This window comes from Pleurotus ostreatus (assembly GCF_014466165.1).
Source record: "Pleurotus ostreatus strain PC9 chromosome Unknown scaffold_2, whole genome shotgun sequence".
NCBI lineage: Eukaryota > Fungi > Basidiomycota > Agaricomycetes > Agaricales > Pleurotaceae > Pleurotus > Pleurotus ostreatus.
In genome coordinates, this window is record NW_023503157.1 from 3,616,466 (window position 1) to 3,639,784 (window position 23,319).

The following is a 23,319-nucleotide window of genomic DNA, read 5'->3' on the forward strand; positions in this document are numbered from 1 at the left end:
GGAATTGTCGCCTTGTGGGAGAAGCGAAGCAACAATTCCATATTTAATCGAGGAGGTTGAGGAGGTCTGGGACGATAACTGAATTCCGGGTCCGGGTGAGTTGAGAAGAAACATGTGATCGAGGCGATCGCCAGGAACCATTGTCCAAGTTCAACTTCTGCACTAGAAACTCAGTCCTGGAACTAAGCGAACCAAAAGGATTCTGGTTGGTACACAATTGAATGAACATATTTCGATGTAACTCAACAAAGGATATACAAGAGATGTGGCGACTATAAGCACCAAGATGTCCTTGGGAGGACGACTACTACTGTTATTCATCGGAGGGGAATCGGACTGCTTTGCCATCGACATTGCCACTAGCTTCTCCACCGATGATAGGTCCCTCTTGAACGTACGTTCCGACATCAGCCTTCAAAAAAGTCAGCGACTCGGAGATCACCCAGGAGAACAGGTGTACACATACTTCGCCATCAACAGAAACGCGGTTGACATTGTGTGAACTAAGTTGCGGATGAGTGGGGGTTGCCGTAGAACCAGCCTCGATGTCTGCAGCGGGACTTGTCCCAGTGTGGAGCGGTGTCGAACCCCTCTTGGCAATGTTATCTGAAGTTGGCGCCCTTCGCGCGGAAACAAGCCACTCAGGAACATTTCCAGAAGCTAAAGTCGCAGAGATCGACAGCGAGCGTGTAGCCTTGCGACTGAAAGAGAAGAACGGAATAGACAGCCCATCTGCAATTGCATATGTCGGCGTTAGAGGTTGAGCGCCGTTCGGCTACTAAGTGAGACGTACGAATAATGATGGAACAGAGGACTACAAACGACACAATGGGGTGCAGGACAGCCGCGAGTAGCTCGGCCTGGCTTTGAGGCGGGCTTTGTGGTTCGGGGAGTCGGGTCAGTGCTAAAGTTGATACGAAAATCGCGCCAACCCCCATCTGCTTCGAGGTTAGCAATGCACGCGAAGAAAAAAGTGTGGACCAACGGGACCTTGACACGATATATGAGAAAGTCCGGACACTCAAATGAATAAACTCAGGCCCACCAAAATGCCCACAGAACAAAGCCTCCTGCCAAGTCGTGATTTCTGGAACCCAGAAATGGAGGAGAAGTACGAAAGGGATTCTTCGTAGAAGCAGAATAGTGATCACCAGAACGACGAGCTGCCAAGGCGAGACAAATAAATGAGCAGAGTTGAATGTATGGAAGGGAATCCAAGCGCCGATGTAGATGAAGCAAGCACAGTTGAGGACGAGGTCGATCACTGAGGCAAATACTTCCCCTTCCACCTGATCGTTGAAATGACCGTCCCATGATATCGCGCTTCCTGCGTGGGTTGGTCTATCAGCAAGCGAATATCCCCAAGACAAGACCATACCGGCAGCGAAGGCAGCGAGGAGGTCATCGCTTCCAAGTGTGCGGACTATCCCAATTGTGAATATGGCGAGGGCCAGATACTGCGCCACGTAGGACTCTCTATCGATGTAACCTTTTTTATGGGTGTATTTCATGAGACGGGAGAAAGCTAAACCCAGGACAGCCCCGATTACTGTGCCCAAAATGACTTGGTCTGCAAACGGCAATCGTGAATTAGTGTGTTCAATTGCTGCAAGATAGTAGTAGATCTCTCACATAGCCAGCCCACCACGAACCACTTGCTGAATGCAGCACCGCGAGAAGCTTCAATAGTGAGATATATTGAGATGCTGAGGAAGGGATAGGCTAGTCCGTCATTTGCTGCTGACTCTGCGGCCAAGATACGGCGAAGGTTTACAGGGACGTGCTTCACAGCATACTTCCCTCCTAGAAATACATCAGTGATTTATTATGACCCTGTGAACACCTGCATACCGACGATTGTTGCACAGATAACTGGATCTGTGGGAGTGAGGCATGCTGCTATAACGAGACATGAAATGAAGTCAAGGTGCGGGAATAGAGCGTCCATTATGCCTATGCGTTGAACGACATGAGGGAGGGAACGCTATCATAGTTGTGTGTACTGACCTGCAACGACAAGCCATCCGAACGCCATTGTAGGAATAACCAAGACTAAGAGCCCCTTGGCGTGCTCCGCCAAGTAAGACTGGGGTAGCTCGATGCCAATAGCGAAAAGTCCGGTGGCCAAGACCACTCTCATTACTTCCAGAGTGATCACGTTCGAATCTGTTCCCCAGGATCGAGGGTCGAATATATTTGCGACAAGAGGGCCCATAAGTATTCCAAAGGCCGTCCCAAGTACGACTTCACTGATGTAAAGCTATAATATTGTAAACATTGCTGATATCCGGAAGATTGCCTCGGATCTCACCTTTTCCCTCACCAGGAGCGAGATCATGGAGAACTGCCGAAGTAACCTGTTCAATGCCAATGCGAATAATATACGCAGATACTCACCAAAACAACAAAACCTCCCAGGCAGATATACGCCAAACCGGTTGCTGATACCTATCAGAACGTCCAGTTGATTAACATTGTTATCAGCCATGGGTGCAATCAGTATGTAGTCGAAGTTCACGGACATCAAGCAAGTCGAGATTCCAAGCCATTTTTCGGGTTCTAGGAGATTTGGTCTTGGTGTCTTGGGAGTCGTTGCACCATTTTGGGCCTTTTCCGGGTCGTAGAATCACGTGAAGGCCCCTTTTTTAGCTGCATTTATATACCGTAACGAGTGTGCTGCGCTACTACGACGCGGTGGTTGTGGATCGGCGTCGATCATCGATACGCCGGATAATATTTAGTCGACGGTAAATCACTCATCATAAGCTATCATAGTGCACAAAAGCAATAGCTCAATATTCTGATAATGATGTTGTGCGCGCTGCTTTGCACCTTGAGGGTGCCTCTATAGAAATATCGTCCAGATGGTTTGAAACCAACGTCGGTGAAATTGAGAGAGAGAGCGAAGCTTTGCGACTAAGAGAGAAGAACGGTATAGACAGTCCATCTACGGTTGCATCATCTCAGCACTAAGGTCGGGGAGAGGGCAACGAGACATACGGATGATTATAGAACATAGGACTACAAAAGACACGATGGGGTGCAGGACAGCTGCGAGCAGTTCTGCCTGGTTTTGCGGTGGATTTTGAGGGTCAGGGAGCCGGGTCAGGGCCAAAGTTGATATGAAGATCGCCCCTACCCCCATCTACGTTCAAGGTCAGCAGCAGGACCACAGAGAACAAGAGTGTAAACTAACGGGTCCTAGATATAGTTTATTAGAAAGTCCGGAAGCTCAAACCAATTTAGGCTTACCGAAATGCCCACAGAACAAGGCTTCCTGCCAAGTCTCGATTTCCGGGACCCAGAAATGAAGAAGAAGGACGAAGGGGATCCTTCGCAGACATAAAATGACGATCACTAGCACGACGAGTTGCCAAGGCGAGACGAACAAATGGGCAGAATTGAATGCATGAAAGGGGATCCAAGCGCCGATGTAGATGAAGCAAGCGCAGTTGAGAACAAAGTCGAACACAGAAGAAAATACATCGTCTTTGACTTGTTTGTGGAAATGACCGTCCCATGACATGGCGCTCCCTATGTTGACCGGTTCATCAGAAATTCTCTATTACCGAGACAGGTCGTACCAGCAGCAAAGGCAGCAAGGAGGTCGTCGCTCCCAATGGTGCGGACGACCCCAATTGTGAATATCGCGAAGGCCAGATACTGCGCCACATACGACTGCCTGTCAACGTAGCCCTTCTTGTGTGTGTATTGTATGAGGCGGGAGAAACCCAACCCCATGGTAGCCCCTATCACCGTACCCAAGATGACTTGGTCTATAAGTAAGTAGATTAGGGGAATGTCCGCTGGGATGGTGGTGGATTTCTCACATAGCCAGCCCACTGCAAACCACTTTCCGAATGCAACTCCGCGAGAAACTTCAACGGTGAGGTATATAGAGATGCTGAGGAAAGGGTAGGCCAGCCCGTCATTTGCTGCAGATTCCGCGGCCAATATATGCCGAAGCTCTTTGGGGACGTGCTCCATAGCATATTTCCCTCCTGAAAGCGCATGGAGTGTGATTTGTTGTAGACACCCCCAGGTGTAGCAACAATCCACGTACCGACGATTGACGCACAAATGACAGGATCTGTGGGAGTAAGGCATGCCGCTATGACGAGACAAGAAATGAAGTCAAGGTGCGGGAATATAACATTCATTATGCCTAGAAACCGAATGATATGAGGGAGCGTCGACATATTTGTGAGAGACTGACCTGCAACGGCAAGCCATCCAAATGCCATAGTAGGGACGACCAAGACCGAGAGTCCGATAACGTGTTTGGCCAAGTAGGACTTGGGTAGTTCGATGCCAATAGCGAACAGCCCGATGGCCAAGACCACTCTCGTTACTTCCAGGGTGATCGTGTTCGAAGCGGTTCCCCAGGAGCGAGGGTCGAATATGTTCGCTACAAGGGGCCCCATGAGTATTCCAAACGCCGTCCCAAGTACCACTTCGTTGATGTAGAGCTATAAATGGACGCCGATTTGACGGAGTTCTGGGGGATTAGGGAGAATCACACCTTTTCCTTCAGCAGGAGCGATATCACAGAGAACTAGTAGCGGGGAAGTGTTCAGATGGATTAAATGATAGAAAGGTAATACGCGCACTCACCAAGACAATAAATCCTCCAAGGCAAATATACGCCAAACCGGGCGCTGATACCTAAGTTACAAAACATGGCGTCAATAATCATGCCATACAGTAAGCAGCAAAAATCGACGAGCATCTAATAAGTCGAGGTCCCAAGACATTGTTCAATCCGGTGTCAGTGCAAATAGTCTTCTCCCTCGTAACACAGGAAAAGAGGGTTGCGGTGTACGAGAGGGTAACAGGCCTCGAGCATCCCGTTGGCGTGAATGAGTATATACGAATCGTAAATTAAATGAACGTGCATGAAGGACGTCCAAGCCCGACCATTTGTTCTGGGATGTTATAACCATCACTGTGTGGTGTTACTGATCAAGTTCAATCATTGTCCGGAGATTAAACATGCATCTCAAACTCACTATGAAGTGGGCACGTTGGTTCAAGGAGCACGACATATCAACGTGCGTAGATAGAGATTGTCGTGAAATTTGGTCAGTACGGACAAGCCTCGCCTTGGGCTTATACTGGTCTGGCGTTGGGAGGCCATGCTTGGTACCACCCAACATATATATATACCAATTACAGAGGTCAACCCGCCATGTTCTGCTTCGGAGGGCGCACCGAGAGTCGCGAGTTAATTGTTCCGTGAGTTCTTGCCATCCTTCATCGACGATGCAAGACTCATTGTCACCTGGAAGATGAGGACTGAATGAAAGTCAACTGTGTGTGTTTGGCATTACAGCTTTGCTTCCCTCGAGTGACGAGTCCTTGCGGACGCTCCGGTGTTCCGTCTAGCGTAAAGCCACATTTACATCGCTGCATAGCTCCTTGTGTCCGTGGCGCACACATAACTATGAGCAGAGAAGAACTGATATTTAGAATTAGCACGTACACCTATTATAGCCAAGATGCAATAGTATGCTCACCAGACAGGTGCGACAAATGCAGCTTGTCACTTCATAAAGCCGTCTGGACACGGCGCACAAAGTTCTGCAGATTGATGAAGTCACGCATATGGGATAGTTTAGTAGGCTCTATCGGACGGTCCTGCAAGTCGATTTCATGCCCATGTGCTCCCGGAAGTCAGTTTTAGTATCGATTGACCAGTTTCCTTCACTGGAGAAGAAAGATGCTGGCAGGAAACCGGTGTCTAGGAAAGCTCTTGGATGTCGCGTGGTTCTTTCAAGGCCGCAGTTCCCCATGACCTCTGATATATCTGATATCGAAGGCCCGTCGAAGTAATCCCTATCTCGAGTGCCGCCATTGACAAAGTCATAGGTCTTCGGAATCTTGTAATATTTTGGGCCACGGAGTTCAGCAGTTGCATGAAGGCTAGGTCATAACGCAGGGGTGCATCTGTAGACCTTTACTCAATTCGTGGGTCGGGCAGCTAGAAAGCAGCAGCCGTGACGTCTTGGTCCTGCTTCAGGCCTGAAGCATTGAATATCCCCGCGTCGTTCATCGTAGTTTTGCGCAATCGGCAAGGATGTCCGAACTTCAAGGGTCTGTCACGTGATCATTTGTCGCCTTTCTTCTATTTCTCCACTTCGACAAAGAAGTTTGTTCTTAAACTTTTCTCGTGACGCTGGATGCTCACTTGACTCTCTTTCATTCTCACTATCGCATCTATCCATCAAAATACTGCCACTCGCTGGTCATATACGCCCCGCACGATGTCAACGGCCGCCCTCCGAGTAAAGTTCCCCACTACATGGCCCGGATGGCATATCCCAGAGTTCGTGCTGTACGAAGCCAATCCTTCATCTCCATCGGTTGCCTCGTCTAATGGGTCTTCGTGTGCGGACTCTGACGAATCAGACATCGGGGGCCAGCCGTTGATTATTGTGAGTGTTGATGAAGAGACCAGCACTGACTATGGTTCGGACTCGCCGGTTTTCAGTGCGACGATGAAAGGGAATTGGAGCAAGCCACGAGATGGGATAATCTCAAGCAGTGCCGAAAGAAGGATTGTGCTGAAGTTTGCGATGCGAGAGGACCTGGTGCCCGACCTCGTGGAAGAAGCTGCGATGTACGATGCGTCGCTGCGTTCGCTGCAGGGCAGGGTGATCCCGAAATGCTACGGTCTTTACGAAGGACAGGGCGAGGAGGGCCAGCTGATCGCGTGTCTGATACTCGAACGCTGGGGCGAATGCGTAGATCGCCCGTTTTGGATGTTGGCAGTTGATCTTAGGTGAGGCCTTGTTCCTTGAATGCTGGATCTCTATATTTACGGCGTATTTCCCACCCACGCACCATCTTGACATTCGGACATCGTAGGCTTCGTATTCTAGACCAGCTGCATGACATCCACCGATGTGGATACTGGCACAATGACTTTGCAGAGCGTAATGTTTTGCTCAGCAAACCTGTTGGGGACGATTGCGATACCAACGATGCGATATTGGACGTCAGGATAATCGATCTGAGCGAGATCATGCCGCATACCTGCGAGCTGGTCAAAGGAGTGCAGGGGTTTTCCGAGGGATGGTCACCAACTCCTACGTACTCCGATAACGATGGTAAAAAGGTAGATTGGAGAGTAGGAAAGCCCGCGCCGGACGTGGATGACTTTGGATGTGGGTTGCTTTGGAAGGTGTGCAAGGAGATGAGGATCTGGGATCCATGAATGAATCGTGCAGGTGTGGGACGAATGCGTCGTGGTATGCGTTTGATTGTACGGGATATGTATGAAGACTGAAGCGAAGTCCAGACTCCTCTATCCGTTATCTCGACCGAGCCTGCACTTCTCCGCCATACTATCCTATACATAATTCCCCGCGCTGCGTGTAGCCAGCCTGGCTGACGCACGTTGTATAACCTATCCCTTAATTCACATTACCGGATCGTGGACAAATTATTACCGCTATGCATCTCTTTCTGCTTGTGTAACATATATGGATGCTTTCGACAGATCTGCCGCGCACTTTCACCGTAGTGCAGTAATCACTGATAGATTCAATATGGGCCGGAGTCCTTGAGAAAAAGCTTACAGCAATGGCATTGTCAGGTACGAAGCCAGTGATGGATACCATTTGCTGCATGTCATCTACTCGGGAGAGAGGTGTTTCCGAATTTCACGCTGAGAACCCCCTTGCTGCATAATCGGTGCAGCCCGACCTCTATCCGTGATACAACCCTCACGAGATACTCATACACCCCGAGGTCCATCTCGCCAGCATTCGCTGGCGGACCTGTGGGCCCCGCGTAACCAGTGAGCTTCAGCACCAATGACACGCTCGTCAGTGACCCCACTTCCACAAGCGGCCCGAGATTCGCGGAACCCTTCTCCCAAACGGAGGCGTATTGCCAGTCCGACTCGTTAACGGAGGGACGCACAGGAAGCTCGATTGTAAAGGACTCCAGACGGGGCAGCGTGTTCGGCGGGATCGCGGCAAAGAACTGTTCTAGCGTCCGAAGCGCAGACAAGTGGAGTCCATCCACAGGAGTGGCCAGTATGAGGGTGAGCTGTCGCATTTCGGTGTACTCCCAGAAGTGCGGGAACTGAAGGATTTTATCAGGCTTCAGGACTAAGACAGTGGAGGCAGTGACATCAGTAGATAACTACAATGTTTGAGTGATGACGAAAAGACGCACAGAAAACGGGGAGTCGGATTGTTAGTGAGAGGTCGGACACGGAAGGAGGAATGCACGGTTGGACGATGGTGTAGACAGGCTGCCACCAAGCCGACGAGATATTTGTGTTCTGGTGATATCGCCGGAGATTCGGCATATCGCAAGCCATGGCGAGCAACGTTTGATTAGTGGAATTCCCGAATACTTTCATTTCTCGGAGATTCGTCAGCTGTGGTATTTTTTCTCGTGTGCAGTGGCTTGGAGCGTTGACCGTCCCATCATACGACACACCGACGAGTGTCAGATACCTAAGAGACCTCGCACAGTGGTTGAGAAACACAGCGAGCTCCGGCGCTCGGGGCGCGAATCTAACCCGATGAATCTCGAGCCGTTCAAACGAAGGGCTAGATATGATGCGATGGAGGGAAGAAACTAGGTCGATAGGAAGACGAGACCATTCGTCGGTGAATGTGCGAAAGATGAGGGTTTGCACGCTGGGAAACCTCCGAAGCACGGAATGGAGCGCGGGATCGTGCGCAAGCTGTGATGAAGCATAGATGAAGAGCTCGATGTGTCGGAAACAGCGGGCGAGATGAGGGGAGCGGTCCAAAACCCTGAGAAGGCCGTCACAGAGTTTGCGACCTGCAAGTGGTGAATTATCCAGGGCACAGTTGAGGGTGAAGGATCCAAAGAGATGTGGTCTTGTGGGTCTGTACCACGACCAGCAGACTAATGAGAAGGACGCGATGGAGGCTTTGTCTCCATCCAAGAATTGAATGATGTAGTCCAGGAGTTCGAAGGGTATGTAACAGGCATGAGACTGTTTGCTAGCATGCCGAGCGCCAATGAAACGACAACCAAGAGGCCATATCACTGTTTGTTAATCATCAGAAATGACCGTCGTGGGGGAAGAAGTCACTCACTAACGAGTAGCAGGGGCGCCTCGCGAGAATTGGGTGAAGTGTGGATGTTATATCAATCAGGCAATCATGTGGGGTACACGATCCCCGAGTAAAGGCAGGCAATGCACTCCGTGTGGGTCAGAGAGTGTTGGCGGGTCCGCCACTGATAGGATATTGCGCGACATCAAAGTGTTCTGCGACTCCGCCCGACTCAAACGCCTCTTGAGCTACTTTATAGCGCTCGAGGCCCCAATTTGCAACGGTTAATTAGCTTCGATGACCTGTCTCAAAGTTCGCCACCTATATAGATGACTATGTCGCGGATCGGACGAATAGGTGCTACCGTAGAAGAGCGGGTATTCTTGAGGGACGCAACCAGTCACTGGTTCATTTAGATGCAGAGTTCGTTCGACATATCCGAGTCAACATCGGTGTTAGGCCATCGAGAGAGATTGGCGTCGGACTCGGGTGCTTCCCAGCCCCACTCCTTCGTAACTGCTGAAGTACGACTAATAAGTGAAGTAGAAAATTGGTTACACCACGAATCAAAGAGGCACCTGTCATCGCCTTGCTTGATCTCAGCGCCGCTGCGAGAGCTGCACGATGATGCAGGACTTGAACACTGGCAAGCAGGGCGGGGATGTTAGGGGCTCCCAGTGGTGATGAGGATACATACCTGGGCTCGGAGAAAATCCTAGGGAGCCGGAAAGCCATGATTGGCTCAATAGACGAGTCAGGTTGGCAGGGCTGCGACGCCCCTGGACCATTTATGTGCAGACTGCGGTCAGCCATGGATTCCAAAAGGTAACCAGTAAACTGAATTGTACAAGCAAACCATAGATATGTAGACGAAAAGAGATCCTACCAATTAATACAGTAGACAAAGTGACTGAGTTACCGGTTTAAAAGAGAGAAATCACAACTTAAGCGTACTAAGAAACTGTTAGTGAGAGTTTAATGAGTTATCGCGAACAGCTCACTCTAGTGAAAGTGCCCATGGTCATGAATGTTTCCTTCTTCTTTGGCAGCCCGTCCCCGTACAGTGATTTGACAGCATCGCTCATCTCCGCCTTTCGTTTCGACTCTTCTTGCGCAAGGCTCTTGACGACCGCCCTACTTGCCGCTGCTATACTCGGGTTCAAGCTCGGGGCAGATGCCTTCTTCTTCTTGGGCCCTTCGCCCCCGTCAACCGCCGCTTCATCCTTCGCCTTCCGCTTCTTCGACTTCTTCACCGGTTCCGCCAACCGTTTCTCTTCCATCGCCACCCGCATGCGTTCTTCTTCTTCCGTCGACGGGTTGATCATTACCACGTCCTTCAATCTATCGAACTTATTGGCGCATTGCGGACACACATCCAGCGTGTCCGTATTCGACGTCGATGAAAGCGTTTTCAGGCCTGCTTGGCTGAAGACACACCCACATGCTGAGATGTAGACGAACGGCTGGCCACCGTTCATTTCTTTGTGCGAGAGAGGGCATATGAACTGCGGTCGCTCAGGCTCGTCGCGTGCTGGATTGGGGGTCAATGTCAATGTTTTGACATCCTGAGCAAGTCAGAGGGGTTACATGGGATGAAGCAAGCTGCGCCACATACCTTTAACGAACGGATGTGACCACATATCGTATCACCATCCCCGAACGCCGACCTATCAAGGAGGTATTCTAGGAGTGCGTCTTTGTTATACAGTTTACCAAGAGCACAGGATACGACTGGCTCTTGTAAGCGTCGCTGTACTATGCCGTCAGTGTTATCACCTCGAGTAAGATATGAGGCTCGACGCTCACCTTGGAAAGTGCGCAGAAGAACCACCGGGCTCGAGTCTGGTTCGCCTTGTCGGCTTGCTCAGCCTTCATAATAGCAGTGAGGGCTTGATCGTGGATGAGTGATATACGAAGCGCACCTTTGGCTTCGTTCTGACAAGGTCCCTGCGATCCGGAATACTTCCTCCATCATTTCCCATAGTTTCGTCGGTTTCGTGGTTATGGCAGAGAAATGAGTTCAATCTGGTGCAGCGGCAGCGCTCACGTCGTCGATCATGTGACTGCTTTATTACATAAGCAAGGCATTCCCCCTGAACGTAGCGACAACCGGGTCAACGACGAGAAGGATCATTTTGCATCGGAAACCGGTGCCATGTCGAGCGACAGACCATGCATTTCTCGAAAACTTACTCACAGATCCTACTCAGCTTGCCCGACGACCTGCGTCAAAACTCTATACAATATCGACAGGTGTGGCTTTCACCGCCCTTATTAAGATAGTTACGTTAACCGAGTTCCACAGCTGAAGAAGTTGATCAACCAAGTTGTACTTGAGCTCTCCTCCCATGGATTGAGCCCGAATATATTGCAGGAGCTCATCATCGACTCCAAGGGTGCTGGGGCCCATCATACGACCGACATCGAGGCAGATGACCTGCTCGGCGCTCTGTCGAAAGTGGTATATGAGATAGAAGGCGAACCTGATCACATAGTGCCCCGCCTTAGGCTCTTGATTGAACTGCCGGAATCGGGCTCGACTTCGCCGTCGGAACTTCGCGAGCACCTCGCAGTGCATCTTGGAGCAACTCTTTCCGAAGTTCAGATGCAGCCGCTCACTTCAGATGGAGCATCAATTACGGAAGATGGGGTGGGCGGGGATGGAGATGTAGTGGATGGATTACATACGTGAGCAACTATCTGCAACTATCTGCGCTCGATCTCAGTTGAAACCTTTCAGGACGAAGAAGGACAGCTACCCCTCTCCCCGCCATTATGAGCTGGTGATACCCCTGGTTGCAGATGGAGCCTTCTTCGAGCTTCTCTCGGACGCCTTGAGAGCTCTTAGTGAATACCTCACAGGAGTGCGATCCGACTTCTCTGTGACGTTACGAAACCTTGCTGCGACCATATCTTCTTCTGCCCGTCCAATGTCGGCAACATCCTCATTCCGGCCGTATTCTGTCGTTTCATCCGATCCGTCCGCCTCATTAAGCCCGCCCAACTTATTTCGCCATGCAAAGGTGAGTGGACTTCCGGTTCCAGTGTAGCGAGGACATTAACAGTGTTGTCAGACTGATTTATACACTTGGAGGTGTATATTTCAACTGTACATGGAAAGTGAAGTGTTCGAGAGCACGAAGGAGACCTCGAGAGGCCAACACACTGTCGAAGAAACCGAACGACGCCTCGAGTTATTTACTACCCAATTACGCCAGCGTGGCCTTACCGACCGTGCTCAATTAAAGTCTAAGGAGAGCCGGGATGCCCTCATGTCGTTTTTGCGTATGAACCACTTCATTCTAAACATCAAGAAGGTGGGTTGTGCCGATTATTTCACCACATATCGCTACATCTACTTTAGTTCCAACTCGCCAACGCCGAAGCCACACGCAAGATATTGAAGAAACACACCAAGCGAACGTGTTTACCCCTTCCCCCCCTGTCCGACTCAAGTCTTCCCAGCGCAGGGCCTGTAGAGCGCACTCCCGTTCCACTGTCGTTGTCGCTGCGACCACAGGACACGATACTGGCGCAGATACTAGTCCAGGCTATCAACGAAACGCTTCTGCCCGTTATCCCTCATATAGACGACTATTCGTGCTTGATATGCACTAGCATCGCATTCAAACCCATCAGGTTGTCGTGTGGGCACCTATTCTGTGTCCGATGTCTAGTCAAAATGCAAAAGCGAGGCAATGGAGATTGTCCGATGTGCAGGGCCCCAAGTGTCCTGGTCGCCGATAGATGTGAGTCGTCACAGAGTTCACTGAAATCATTTACTCACTTGCGCACAGCAAACGTGGATTGGGCCATGCTGAACTTCATGCAAGATTGGTTTCCGAAGGAAACGAAAGAAAAGATCAAACAGAATGAAACGGAGGTGGTTGAAGAACAGTTAGCAGAGCTTGGGCTAGATTCTCATCAAGGTTGCAATATAATGTAATTTGGGTTCTTACTAGGGTTTTACTTGGATGTCAGTTTATTTTAATCGTACGTATATTCTCCGATCATAATGAAAGTTGGTTCAATAATTGAATAATTGACTCCGACCCTGGTATATGTCGTATCACCAGGCTTTCATCTAGGTATGGGTCTCTGAGATCACTAAGCAGTGGGTGTTCGCTGTTCATTCCTCGACGTTGACTTGTGGCATTGTTGCTGCAACACATCAAGCTAAATCAGGGATCACCGGCACCCGTCGTTCTTACTTGATCTGTTTATTTACTACTTTCTCTGATCTAACTCTTGTCCAGCACCCATTAACTCTTTTAACCGGTGACTAACGTGCTTAGGAAACTATAGTAAGCGGAGACGATAGTTCTTTGAAGTTCTGATCGTCACCGTGAAGGCATCCCCCGATGCAGGATATCAGGTGCAAACGATATGAGACGTAGCACTCTAGGGGCTCCAGCACATGCGCACTCGTGGCCTTGTTCAAACGCAGAAAATGGAGCATGTTGTCAAGGGGTAAGCAGACCTCCAGAGTCTGTATACGGCCAACTTCTCTCATGATGCACTCTAAAACATCTTCGTGTAGTTCGGTAGATGGGGGGCGTTGAACAGATGATTTGCAAAGGCGCAGACTTGGACCGCGTGAGTAGTTCCAAAGCATATTCTGCTCGAGCAGCATCGATAGAGGTTCACATTCGAGGCAACGCGAGTGAAACATCCCGCCAATGTCGACACATCCCGGCAACGCGAGCTGCTTCGTTCTGGGACTCAGTACTCAGTAACCAAACAGGGCTGGACTCGGACGTGACGGACAGATGTGTGGGTGCTTAAATCCTCACTAGCACTCTTCATAGGATGTACATTGCAAGTTCAGACTAGCTCTGAAACAGCCACCGACGGGTTCAACAAACAATTCTGCATGATAGGTTACTCCTGGGTCTGCGCCGGCCTGGACTTTTAGTCTTCATTTTATGCCTTCTTTGTAGTTGGTTGCCGCAATCACAAATTCTTTCTTCGGGTTTCAAAATTCAAGAGGTTGCACTGTAGGAGCGGCAAGTTGAAGAAACTCCAGCAACAACCTTGATTATGCATGGATTATTGAATGCATGAAATGGAGGGGTAGGTAATACTGTTAAACTCCTCCACCACTCTTCTCAACAGGAATTCTTCTGCGTTGGTTCTTGGCTTCAGAAATCAAAGGCGCAAATGACACTTCTTTTAGGTTTGCACAGATCTAAGCGCCAACATATCAACACATAGCTGACAATGAAAGTCGACGGAGAAATTTACCTCCATGAACTCGTCAAAATCGACGACGGTCTGGAGCTTGAAACCAGCTTCTTCGAGGACGTAGGCGTACTCCTTCTTGGAAATATTTTCGTACCCAGGTACCTGCTTCAGCACTTCCATGATGTCGTCCGTTTCTACATTCTCCGCGCCGCTGTCTTGGACGACGTTCGCTTTCTTCTCGAAGGCGCTCCTTAGTGCTTCAACTTCGCCAGGTCCAAACAATGCGCGACTGTATACCGGTCCAACGCTCTGAAGTTTCGCCCCTAAGGCATTCGTGTCGCCATATCCAATAGTCTTCCAGAATTTGCTTTCGACTCTGCCCAGCCATCCTTGCGAAGCTTGTGCGCTTTGTAAAAGTACGTTGGCTTCGTCAGATGTAAGACCCATGGTCTCGAAGTTGCGTATAGCGCGTTCAATTTCAGCCGCTTTGCGTGAGGAAGACCAGTTGAGCTCCTCGGCCATGATGTCGACGACACGAGGAAGGGCGGTGATGGCTGCGCGGACGTTGAGGAAGGATAGACGGGTTCTTCGGCTGAGAACATCTATGGCGGTCTGCGCGTATTCGTTTCGGACAGCATAGCGAACCTCAGCTTCGATGACTGATGAATGCGAGGTGTGTTAGGCTAAACCGGACAGAAATAGGAATACTCACAAGGATATTGGGGGTGTATCCGTATTCCATGCAGAGGCCAGTTCGCCCCAGTGGGAGAGGCCAAAGAACAGACTGTCCATGCACGGTCGCCATAATTGTCCGACAAATGTTTGGCTACTTCTGTCTCTAAGCCATACTAAACGAGTCACAATTAGCAAACCGAACGAAGCTCAGGTATTGCAACCACTCACCCTCTGGATTAAACCGATGAACATATTTCTACTCCAGCCGTCACTTCCCACCAACCGCAATTGGTCGGTGACGCACTTGCCGGCTTTACTCTCTAGGGCAAACTCTTTGACGGCAACGTCGATCGTCTCTTCTGCCATAGCTCTGTACGTTGTCCATTTCCCTCCGGCAATCGTGACCAAGCCGTTCTCGCTAACGTGGATCATGTGGTTCCTGACCAAACCCTCCGTGCTGGATGCGCCGGGGTTCCTGACAAGGGGCCTCAAGCCGCTCCATGCGCTGAGTACATCGCCGCGACGAACTTTGATATCCGGGGCAAGGTAGTGTCGCACTTCGTCTAGAATCCATCGAATGTCCTCTTCTTGAGCGCGTGGTTCGCGGGTGACGGTTGCGGGAGAATCTGTAGTGCCAGCTATGGTGTTTCCTTGCCAAGGAAGGAAGAAAATAACGCGACCGTCGGAAGTAGCAGGATCCAACAGCCCCATTTTACGAGGGGAGTAGTAATTCGGGAGAGTGATGTGGACCCCTGACGAGGGTTGGACAATGGGTTTGTGCGAGGGGTTATCCAATGTCAGTAGAGTGTCGGCGAATGGACCAGTTGCGTTGATGATGCCCTTGGCGCGGATGTTCCATTCCTGACCAGTCAAGTTGTCCTTCAGCCGTGCGCCGTTTAACTTGCCTGTTTCGCCTTTGTGGAGATCAGTGACTTCACAATAGTTCGCAACGATGGCGCCGGCCTTGACAGCACTCATGATCAACGCCGTGTTCATTCTTGAGTCGTTGTGTTGCCCTTCAGGGTACATTGTTAGTCGATACCCAGATTAGGTCCTAGAAATAGCTATGTCGCTCACCGTCGTAATATACCAATGCCCCGACCAATCCTTCGCTTTTCAACATTGGAAATGTCTCAAGGGCTTTCCCCTTGCTCATGAGATATGATGACTCCATATTTTCCTTCCCTGCGAGGACGTCGTACATCTTGCAACCAGCCCAGTAATATGGGACTTGCCAATACCTCAAGGTATCTGTTGATCACCAGTGAAAACTTATGGTAGCCGGAACGCTTACTTGTATATTGGGAGCATTATTGGTAACATTGCCGATAGATAGGGTGCGGTTTGGAGGAAAATGCGCCGTTCATGCAGAGCTTCGCGAACAAGCTTGTATTGCTCATAGTCGAGCTCCATCACTGCTTTCTGAAGGTACCGAACACCTCCATGAACAAGCTTTGTCGACTTTGAAGAGGTTCCTACACGACTGAAGATCAGCGGCCATTATATGGAGCCTCCGAAGCGTTCGTGGGGGACGGACACCACTTACCAGCGCCGAAATCGTCCCTCTCAACGAGTGCTACCTTCAAGCCTCTGCTAGCAGCATCGACCGCACATCCCGCGCCCGTGGCTCCCCCTCCGACAATAAGGAGGTCGAATTCCTCCTCTTCGGGATCACTCCGAGCCTGCTTCGGCGCCGTTGCTTTTAGACGATTCAGCATTTCCTCCCTGGAAGGCGGCGTCCATGGCGGAGGTGGCCGACGTGTCTCCTTGCTCGAACTGGGGTAGGCTGGCCCAGAATTCAGATAGTAATAGCCCCCTCCCGCGCCAAGGAGGGTACTGCCAGTCACCGCGTAGAATGTGCGCCTGGAGAAGAGGGCTCGAAAGACGGCCATTTCAAGGCCGTTGTATTAGTTCCAGCCGTCGAGGTGGCGGTTGTAATCAAAGGAGGAGTCGGATAAATCTGTGGAATGCATTGAACTCAACCTTGGTGTCAATTGGAATCAAGCGGACCGGGACTTTCGAGCATAGGGGTATTGGATTAGGCGTCCAATCCCAAATATTTCCTTTGCGCACGTTCATGATCCCTGATGGTTCTCTTCTACACTACGACTTATTTTGGACCATCGAGTCGAGAAACTCAACAATCCCAACTACGATAGAAGACACATTTGATTTTCAGTGAATTCACAGTGCGGATATCAGGGACTCGGGCTGAGCGGTCCGGGCGGTCCGTCCCTCAATAGTGCAATGTATTGAGCCCAAGAGACGATCGCTGCAATGATGACCGCACAAGGTAGTACAAGTGTGGGACTTTGAAATGTACGACAAGACAACTTTCGAGGGTTTCGACGAACTTTCATGCATCATGGCTTGATTCTGTAAAGTCCATGGTAAACACAATCAAAGACCGACATCGTGACTTATGGTCACCTTAGGTATGGCAATAATTTCATCGGAAGAATCAGTTTACATGTCTGATCCATAGCTAGAGTCGGTCCAGTACGCTTCCTCAGGCGAGCCTCCATCGTCGTAGTCCCAATCAATATCCGCTAACTCCATGAGGTCATCAACGTCTTCTTTGAGAATGGTGCAGTCTTTGATTGAGACCTTCGTTATCGGAATGTCGAGGTGTTTGCGTTCCTCAAGGAGATTCTTGACAACGTGAAACTCTGATCTATCGTTGCTACCACGCCCGCTTGACAAATGGCAGAAAGAGAGATAAAGGGTGTGCAGTTTAGACAATGGGGGGTCCTCGGATGATGGTTTCATCAGAGCCATGAGGGCACCTATATTGATGTCAACCAGATGGAGAGTATGCACTCGTTCCCAGCTGCGGAACGCGTTTGCCCATTCCGTCTGTGTCATCTCTCCAAACCCTTCCATCATCAAGGTGGAGTTATGTTTGATTGGCAAGGCTGAGCACACCGCTAAGCCGAGCATAGGGTAATAGCGTTCTTCTACGCGTAATCTGAGGAGAATATATGTTCTGTCGCCACCCCGAACGTTCAATTGGAATCCGCCGTCAAGCGAGCCGTCGAGTAGAACGAAGTCAAGTGGGGGAGAGCCGGTTTTGGCGAGGCGACCACATATTGTGACCAAACCTGAAAGGTCAGGCTCCCCGTGGTGAGGGTCTGTATTTTCGAACGTGACCTTTGCATCAAGTGGACATTCTATGTGGGCTAGAATGGCAGAGACTCCCAGGGCATTGGCACCGATATATATATTTGAGAGGTTGGGAAGCTGAATCTGGGGCAACTTGGAGACATCTATGGTGCTATCTTGAAAAACACCGTGGACTTCAATCTCCTCCAGTTTTGGAGAAGAATGGAGCAAAGACAGTAGCGAGGTAGCCTCGATCCCAGATGTGAGGGGGATAATTTTCAGTGACTCCAGGTTGGGAAATGGGGAGAGTTCCGAGGAAATTCTGATATTGACAAGCTCGAGGCGCCGAAGGGAGGGCATATCTCAACAAAGTGTTTCAGGAGAGATCGAGAAGTCCGGCGAGTCAGAGATCAGTGTAATTTGCTCTAGTAATGGCGCACTTGCAGCTTCGTTCAGGCGTAGGAAAGGGAGTATGTTATGCGGAGACAAGCAGATGTTGAACTCTTGTATACGTCCAATTTCCATCATGACGGCCTCGGCAACTTGATTTGGTAGTGTCGCTGAAGGGCGTGGATGAAAGTAAATTTGCAGAGGTACAGCTTTCGACCGTTTGAGCCACTCTAAAGCTCGATCCGCCTGAGAGAGGTACGAGATAGAGCTCCACATGCGAGGCGATGCGAGTACGATTTCTCGCCATTGACGGCATACCTCGGCGACGAAGCCGACGGTAAGGTGAGATTCCATTTCTTTTAGTAGAAGAAATATTTGCGCAATGACTTCAGAGGGTAGCCTTGAGATGCAGCTATGTTTATTACGCTGGTGTTTTAATTCAATAATCGCGGCTTCATGAACAGCAATCTCTTCATCGATGCTATATTGAGCCTTGGACGCGTCTATATTGTGGGCAAACCTACATAAATTGTCAGTATCAGCCATAGGGATTTATACAAGAATGGCCTAACCGTGACATGAGAGTCGCAACAACCGGCCACTTGAAATCACTTTGAGTTTATTTCCACGGTCAGATCACCTCTTTCAAAGTAACGCTACAATGCGTCCAATTGTTTCTTACGACGATATTTCTTTACCATACCAGCCCCCAGACGAAGGACCCCAGACGACAACGAACTCATCACCGCTTCCTCGTCGGCCTAAAAAACGCAAAAACAATAATAGCCACAACAGCGGTGGCGTATATGACCAACAGGCTGCCCCGCGTCCCGACCCCACCGTTCAAGTAGACGAACAAGAAGTCTACGACGGAGATTTGGAGAGCCGCGACCTCACACACGACGAAATATGGGATGATTCAGCCTTGATAGAGGCTTGGAACGCTGCCGCGGAAGAGTACAAGGTCTGTGAAGCATGACCGAATCATTTGCCATACACTTGTCTGATGTCTCTCTAGACTTATCATGGTCCCGAGAAAGATTGGAAGAAGGAGCCAGTACACAAATCTCCTTTGTGAGTTGATCTCGTATACTTCACGTCCAATGTCATCACGTCTTATCTGCATCGTTCTTGCAAGAATCTGACCATCTCTCAGGTGGTATAATATTCCGCCTGATCCTCAAAAATTTAAACAGAAATCCGTGATCAATGGGGCAGCCAAATCTGCCCAACCCGACGCGTCTAGTGCTATCGATACTGAAAATTCAAAACCCATGGATTTCGACGCGTTTATTCCAACGCACGATCCGTCGTTGGGTCTTCCAAATGGGAATATGCCGTCCATGGATGACCCAATGAACCAGGGAATTATTGCTCCGTCTGGACCCCTTGTGAGCCCAGACGAAGCATTCTCAAAGGCTTTGGGTGCCATGTATTGGGCAGGATATTGGACGGCGGCATACCATGTAAGTACTGTCAGTACCTTCGGCATGCATCGGGTAACTGATGCTGGTTACGAACAGTATTCTCGCCAGCAAAGTACACAACAGAGCATGGTCGACGAAGTCGCAGTAGAGGAGGAAGAAGAGGCAGAAGGGGACTTCGTCTCTGCTCAGCGATAATACAGCCTAAAAGAATTACATCCCCACAGCGTTACTTCGCCGTAGTTCACAATATGTATATGACTTTTGGTTATGTACATAGTAATGAGAAAGAACAAACTCAAAGCGCGATCTCTACATCGAGACGTGCGAGGTACGAATACACGTCCGGGGACATGCGGTATTTCAATATACCCGCAAAGACCATAAGTGATCTTGATTTCTTCCTCAAAGCTGCGAGCGTCTGAGGAGCAAGGAACTTTCAGGAAGCTGAATGAGACCACGGACTCAGAGGGAACGTACCATCTGTCTTGTAGAATCCGCGATAATGGATGCTTTGACGCGCTGATGCACGCCTGCCAACGCATCCATTGTGAGCGGTAAGTACACTTGTAGATTTCTCTGTAGGGACTCGTGGAGATCTTTGAACTCTTCTGCTCGTCTTGTAGTCTTCGAGATGTCCCCATCAAGCGGTATCAAATCAGTCCCTTCCATAATCTTCAAACCCGCGAATCAGCAACAGACCAAAGGACACATTCGTGCTTTCGACAAAGCTAACACTCACCTCCAACGCCAGCTCGGGCCTTCCTGCAGCCTTCGCATCCAGAGCATCTCTAACCCTCAGTAACCGCACAACGGCATCCCTATCCTTCCCGGCAGCCCTATTCGTCCTCTGATAATGCCTCAGAATGTCGCCAGCCGTCTTCTCCACCGTGCGCGCCTTATCGTCGGGTGTCGGTTGCGAGATGCTGTTTCCGAGAGCCTGGGCCAGGCATGAGATCACGGTGGCGTAGTCCCCAGCTAGGTTGTACAGTTTGATGGCATCGGAGATGCGGTCGTTGTCTTCGAGTTCTTTAGCAGCACGAACGAGAAGCTGGTCGTTGAACTGTTTCGTGTTAGACAGTTGCAGCAATGCTGCTCCTTGCTCGATAATGCCATTCTTTAGGGGGGAAAGGATTATCAGGGGTATGAACACGACGGGAGAACCTAGCAAAAGGACGTACGAATCGTGATCCATCAGCACGGAAGCCACCTACGAGTTCCTCCCACCCAGGACCACTGTTGCCCAATACTATTATTCTCCGTACCAACTCCCAAGCACTCTCTACGTGCTCCTTTCCAATACCATCACCCTGGTCGGCTGCTAAGCACACGCAATAAACATACTGCAGAGCCTCTTTGGCATCCATCTTGACAAATTGGCGAACATATCGCCAGATGATCATCGAGAGGCTGAGTGCTGGCGGTGAGACGGGAGAAAGGGAGACTACACAAAAACACGTTAGTGAGAGGTACATAAAGAGGGAGTCTGATCACATACGAGGTGTCATATCGGAGGTCTCAGCTCGGGAGGGCACGCGTAGAAGGCCATGGTATGCTAGTGCGATAGCCAAATGGACGGCTTCGACCTCCGACTCCTGATGACTCCACAACGCAGCGACAGCCTAGACAATGGCAGTGAGACACCGAACCATACACAGCAAGAGCAGGATATCAAGACAGACCCGTTCGAACTGTCCACACATCAGAAGGACACCGGCCCACACTCCTCTCCTTGATCCCTGCTGACTGAGAGGCTCGAAATGATGTTCCCCGTAGCCAAGCAGAACCTCAGCTAGTCCTCTGAGGCCGCCGTGTTCTTCCTCGTCCACCTATGCCCACCGTAAGTCCCAGTCGATGGGCAGAAAAGCATTAATCACGTACCATTGACAGCTGGAACCACAGCCAATCCTCCGTCGTAGTCGTTACTTGCGGAACATTCCGCCTCGAAGGCTCGAGCCGCCCCATCAACTTGTATAGCGCGAGTTTGAAAGGATCCGCAGATGAAGAGTGTAGCATGTGTGCGTTATACACAGATTGTAGGTGGTCGCGGTGTGGTTTGGGTAATCTGCGGATGGGTTCAGAATGAGCATTATTGAGATGTGCATAGTCTGCGTATGACGCACCGTCTATCGGGTGACTCTATCCACGTTCTGAATTGATTCACGAAGCTGGCTTCACGGTGATCAATCGCTTGCTGGTATTGAGTAGCTTGGTCCAAGGCTTCTTGGGTGTGTCCGGTTCGTACAAGGTAGAACAGGCGAGCCCAGAGCGGTTGGCCAGCAACAAGCTGATGTAAAGTCTGTATCCAAGTATATTAGGAGCGCACGGTATACACTCACCTCGATTCTGTCTTCCCATTCGCCATTTTTGTAATACAACACTAACAGAAATGCGCGGACTTTGTTCGCAATGCTGGGGTCTCCGCCCAACTTCGCCTCCATAGGCCGCGCTTGGATTGTGCGCTCGATGATATCCCAATACTGCTCTTCCAGCGCCTCTCGTGCTCCCTTCGCTATTTGCTTCCTTAGAGCAGACGCCTCGCGCGATTCTGGATTTCCGAGGTACGTCCTCGCATACTTCCGTTCGAAGAGCGACTGGTTGAGGATGTGCGCTCCTGCGTGTTCGATCGGCGGGAGAGCAGGCGGTTCAGCGGTGATTTTGGCAAGTACATGGAAATTTTGTGTCATTTGCATTGATTTTGACTGGGCAAGTGTTCGTTAGAGGTTTGCATGGAGAATGATGTACCAACCTGGGATGATACCGACAACGAAGCGTTGATGAGGGAATGTATGATGGGGAAAGAGGTGCCCCGCAGTCTCGCAGCGTTCAATTCCGTGATGACACGATCGTATGCCATCATTTTGCTCTGCATCTGTAGCGAGAGACTGGGGGTCGTCGCGCTGACCTGCATCCAACATCAGTAAGCCGTCCGATACGCGATATGGTGCTACACGCACCGACTTTCCAAGTACACTCTTCTTCAAGTCCCCGCTCCGCGCCACGCCCCCCAGCTCCTCAAATACACGCCGCTTCTTCGCCTCCCAGTCCCTCTGGCTCCTGTCCTCAAGCAGCCGGTAAAAGTCTGCCTGCGTCTGCTTACGCCCTTCCTCAATCGTCGATATAAGATTTTGCTCGTGTGCGTGACGAAGATAACCTGCGACATCAGTGTCCTGCAGCGCCTGCAAAGGTGTAAAGGTTGTAGATGTGTTCAAATGCGCGATCGAATTCGACAGCGCCGACGCATCGACTTGCGCCTGTGCAAGTAGATAGTTCCTAGACTACGGTGTTAACCAGGACATATTTGTATGAGAGAGTATGCAACATACGCGCGGTCGGTGTCATTTGCAGCGGTCGAGTAGCGCGAAACGAGTCTGCGCGACTGTGCCTCGACCTGGTCGAGCGAAAGCTGCACGGAAGGCAGATCTGGCTTCGACAAATGGGCTGTCAGGGCCTTTGAGGACGTCAGCAAGGACGCAAGGTCGGTCGCCATGTTCTGCAGC

At 50.3% G+C, this 23,319-nt stretch overlaps 10 protein-coding genes across 10 annotated transcripts; 3 read left to right on the top strand and 7 right to left on the bottom strand.

Moving 5' to 3' along the window:
- Positions 1-313: 313 nt before the first annotated feature.
- PC9H_004167 (uncharacterized protein) lies at positions 314-2,549 on the bottom strand (the record flags this gene model as incomplete). The annotated part of the gene is made up of 10 exons (XM_036773754.1): positions 314-732; positions 794-938; positions 1,020-1,327; positions 1,379-1,570; positions 1,633-1,803; positions 1,852-1,953; positions 2,008-2,260; positions 2,312-2,344; positions 2,398-2,448; positions 2,523-2,549. 10 exons carry the CDS (start codon positions 2,547-2,549, stop codon positions 314-316), a joined length of 1,701 nt encoding a protein of 566 aa, XP_036635227.1.
- Positions 2,550-3,092: 543 nt separating this feature from the next.
- On the bottom strand, positions 3,093-4,754 carry PC9H_004168 (uncharacterized protein; the record flags this gene model as incomplete). The annotated part of the gene is made up of 9 exons (XM_036773755.1): positions 3,093-3,145; positions 3,253-3,534; positions 3,585-3,776; positions 3,831-4,001; positions 4,064-4,165; positions 4,217-4,469; positions 4,523-4,555; positions 4,615-4,665; positions 4,704-4,754. 9 exons carry the CDS (start codon positions 4,752-4,754, stop codon positions 3,093-3,095), a joined length of 1,188 nt encoding a protein of 395 aa, XP_036635228.1.
- Positions 4,755-6,263: 1,509 nt separating this feature from the next.
- PC9H_004169 (uncharacterized protein) lies at positions 6,264-7,525 on the top strand (the record flags this gene model as incomplete). The annotated part of the gene is made up of 4 exons (XM_036773756.1): positions 6,264-6,781; positions 6,868-7,183; positions 7,230-7,250; positions 7,502-7,525. 4 exons carry the CDS (start codon positions 6,264-6,266, stop codon positions 7,523-7,525), a joined length of 879 nt encoding a protein of 292 aa, XP_036635229.1.
- A 107-nt stretch (positions 7,526-7,632) lies between these two features.
- On the bottom strand, positions 7,633-8,374 carry PC9H_004170 (uncharacterized protein; the record flags this gene model as incomplete). The annotated part of the gene is made up of 2 exons (XM_036773757.1): positions 7,633-8,117; positions 8,185-8,374. The coding sequence occupies 2 exons, from the start codon at positions 8,372-8,374 to the stop codon at positions 7,633-7,635; spliced, it is 675 nt and encodes a 224-aa protein (XP_036635230.1).
- A 1,653-nt stretch (positions 8,375-10,027) lies between these two features.
- Positions 10,028-11,026, bottom strand: PC9H_004171 (uncharacterized protein; the record flags this gene model as incomplete). Its single annotated transcript, XM_036773758.1, has 4 exons — positions 10,028-10,609; positions 10,660-10,794; positions 10,851-10,913; positions 10,967-11,026. 4 exons carry the CDS (start codon positions 11,024-11,026, stop codon positions 10,028-10,030), a joined length of 840 nt encoding a protein of 279 aa, XP_036635231.1.
- A 190-nt stretch (positions 11,027-11,216) lies between these two features.
- On the top strand, positions 11,217-12,990 carry PC9H_004172 (uncharacterized protein; the record flags this gene model as incomplete). Its single annotated transcript, XM_036773759.1, has 6 exons — positions 11,217-11,297; positions 11,350-11,732; positions 11,785-12,067; positions 12,119-12,361; positions 12,409-12,793; positions 12,842-12,990. The coding sequence occupies 6 exons, from the start codon at positions 11,217-11,219 to the stop codon at positions 12,988-12,990; spliced, it is 1,524 nt and encodes a 507-aa protein (XP_036635232.1).
- Positions 12,991-14,130: 1,140 nt separating this feature from the next.
- Positions 14,131-16,795, bottom strand: GUT2 (mitochondrial glycerol-3-phosphate dehydrogenase; the record flags this gene model as incomplete). The annotated part of the gene is made up of 7 exons (XM_036773760.1): positions 14,131-14,232; positions 14,289-14,887; positions 14,941-15,076; positions 15,132-15,919; positions 15,981-16,144; positions 16,198-16,378; positions 16,450-16,795. 7 exons carry the CDS (start codon positions 16,793-16,795, stop codon positions 14,131-14,133), a joined length of 2,316 nt encoding a protein of 771 aa, XP_036635233.1.
- Positions 16,796-17,369: 574 nt separating this feature from the next.
- Positions 17,370-18,975, bottom strand: PC9H_004174 (uncharacterized protein; the record flags this gene model as incomplete). The annotated part of the gene is made up of 3 exons (XM_036773761.1): positions 17,370-18,367; positions 18,446-18,915; positions 18,968-18,975. The coding sequence occupies 3 exons, from the start codon at positions 18,973-18,975 to the stop codon at positions 17,370-17,372; spliced, it is 1,476 nt and encodes a 491-aa protein (XP_036635234.1).
- An 81-nt stretch (positions 18,976-19,056) lies between these two features.
- On the top strand, positions 19,057-20,017 carry PC9H_004175 (uncharacterized protein; the record flags this gene model as incomplete). The annotated part of the gene is made up of 4 exons (XM_036773762.1): positions 19,057-19,359; positions 19,414-19,469; positions 19,552-19,861; positions 19,919-20,017. The coding sequence occupies 4 exons, from the start codon at positions 19,057-19,059 to the stop codon at positions 20,015-20,017; spliced, it is 768 nt and encodes a 255-aa protein (XP_036635235.1).
- A 100-nt stretch (positions 20,018-20,117) lies between these two features.
- On the bottom strand, positions 20,118-23,309 carry PC9H_004176 (uncharacterized protein; the record flags this gene model as incomplete). The annotated part of the gene is made up of 12 exons (XM_036773763.1): positions 20,118-20,240; positions 20,300-20,494; positions 20,562-20,936; positions 21,001-21,263; positions 21,318-21,441; positions 21,502-21,648; positions 21,701-21,884; positions 21,943-22,106; positions 22,159-22,521; positions 22,569-22,724; positions 22,777-23,092; positions 23,146-23,309. The coding sequence occupies 12 exons, from the start codon at positions 23,307-23,309 to the stop codon at positions 20,118-20,120; spliced, it is 2,574 nt and encodes an 857-aa protein (XP_036635236.1).
- Between the last annotated feature and the right edge of the window lie 10 nt (positions 23,310-23,319).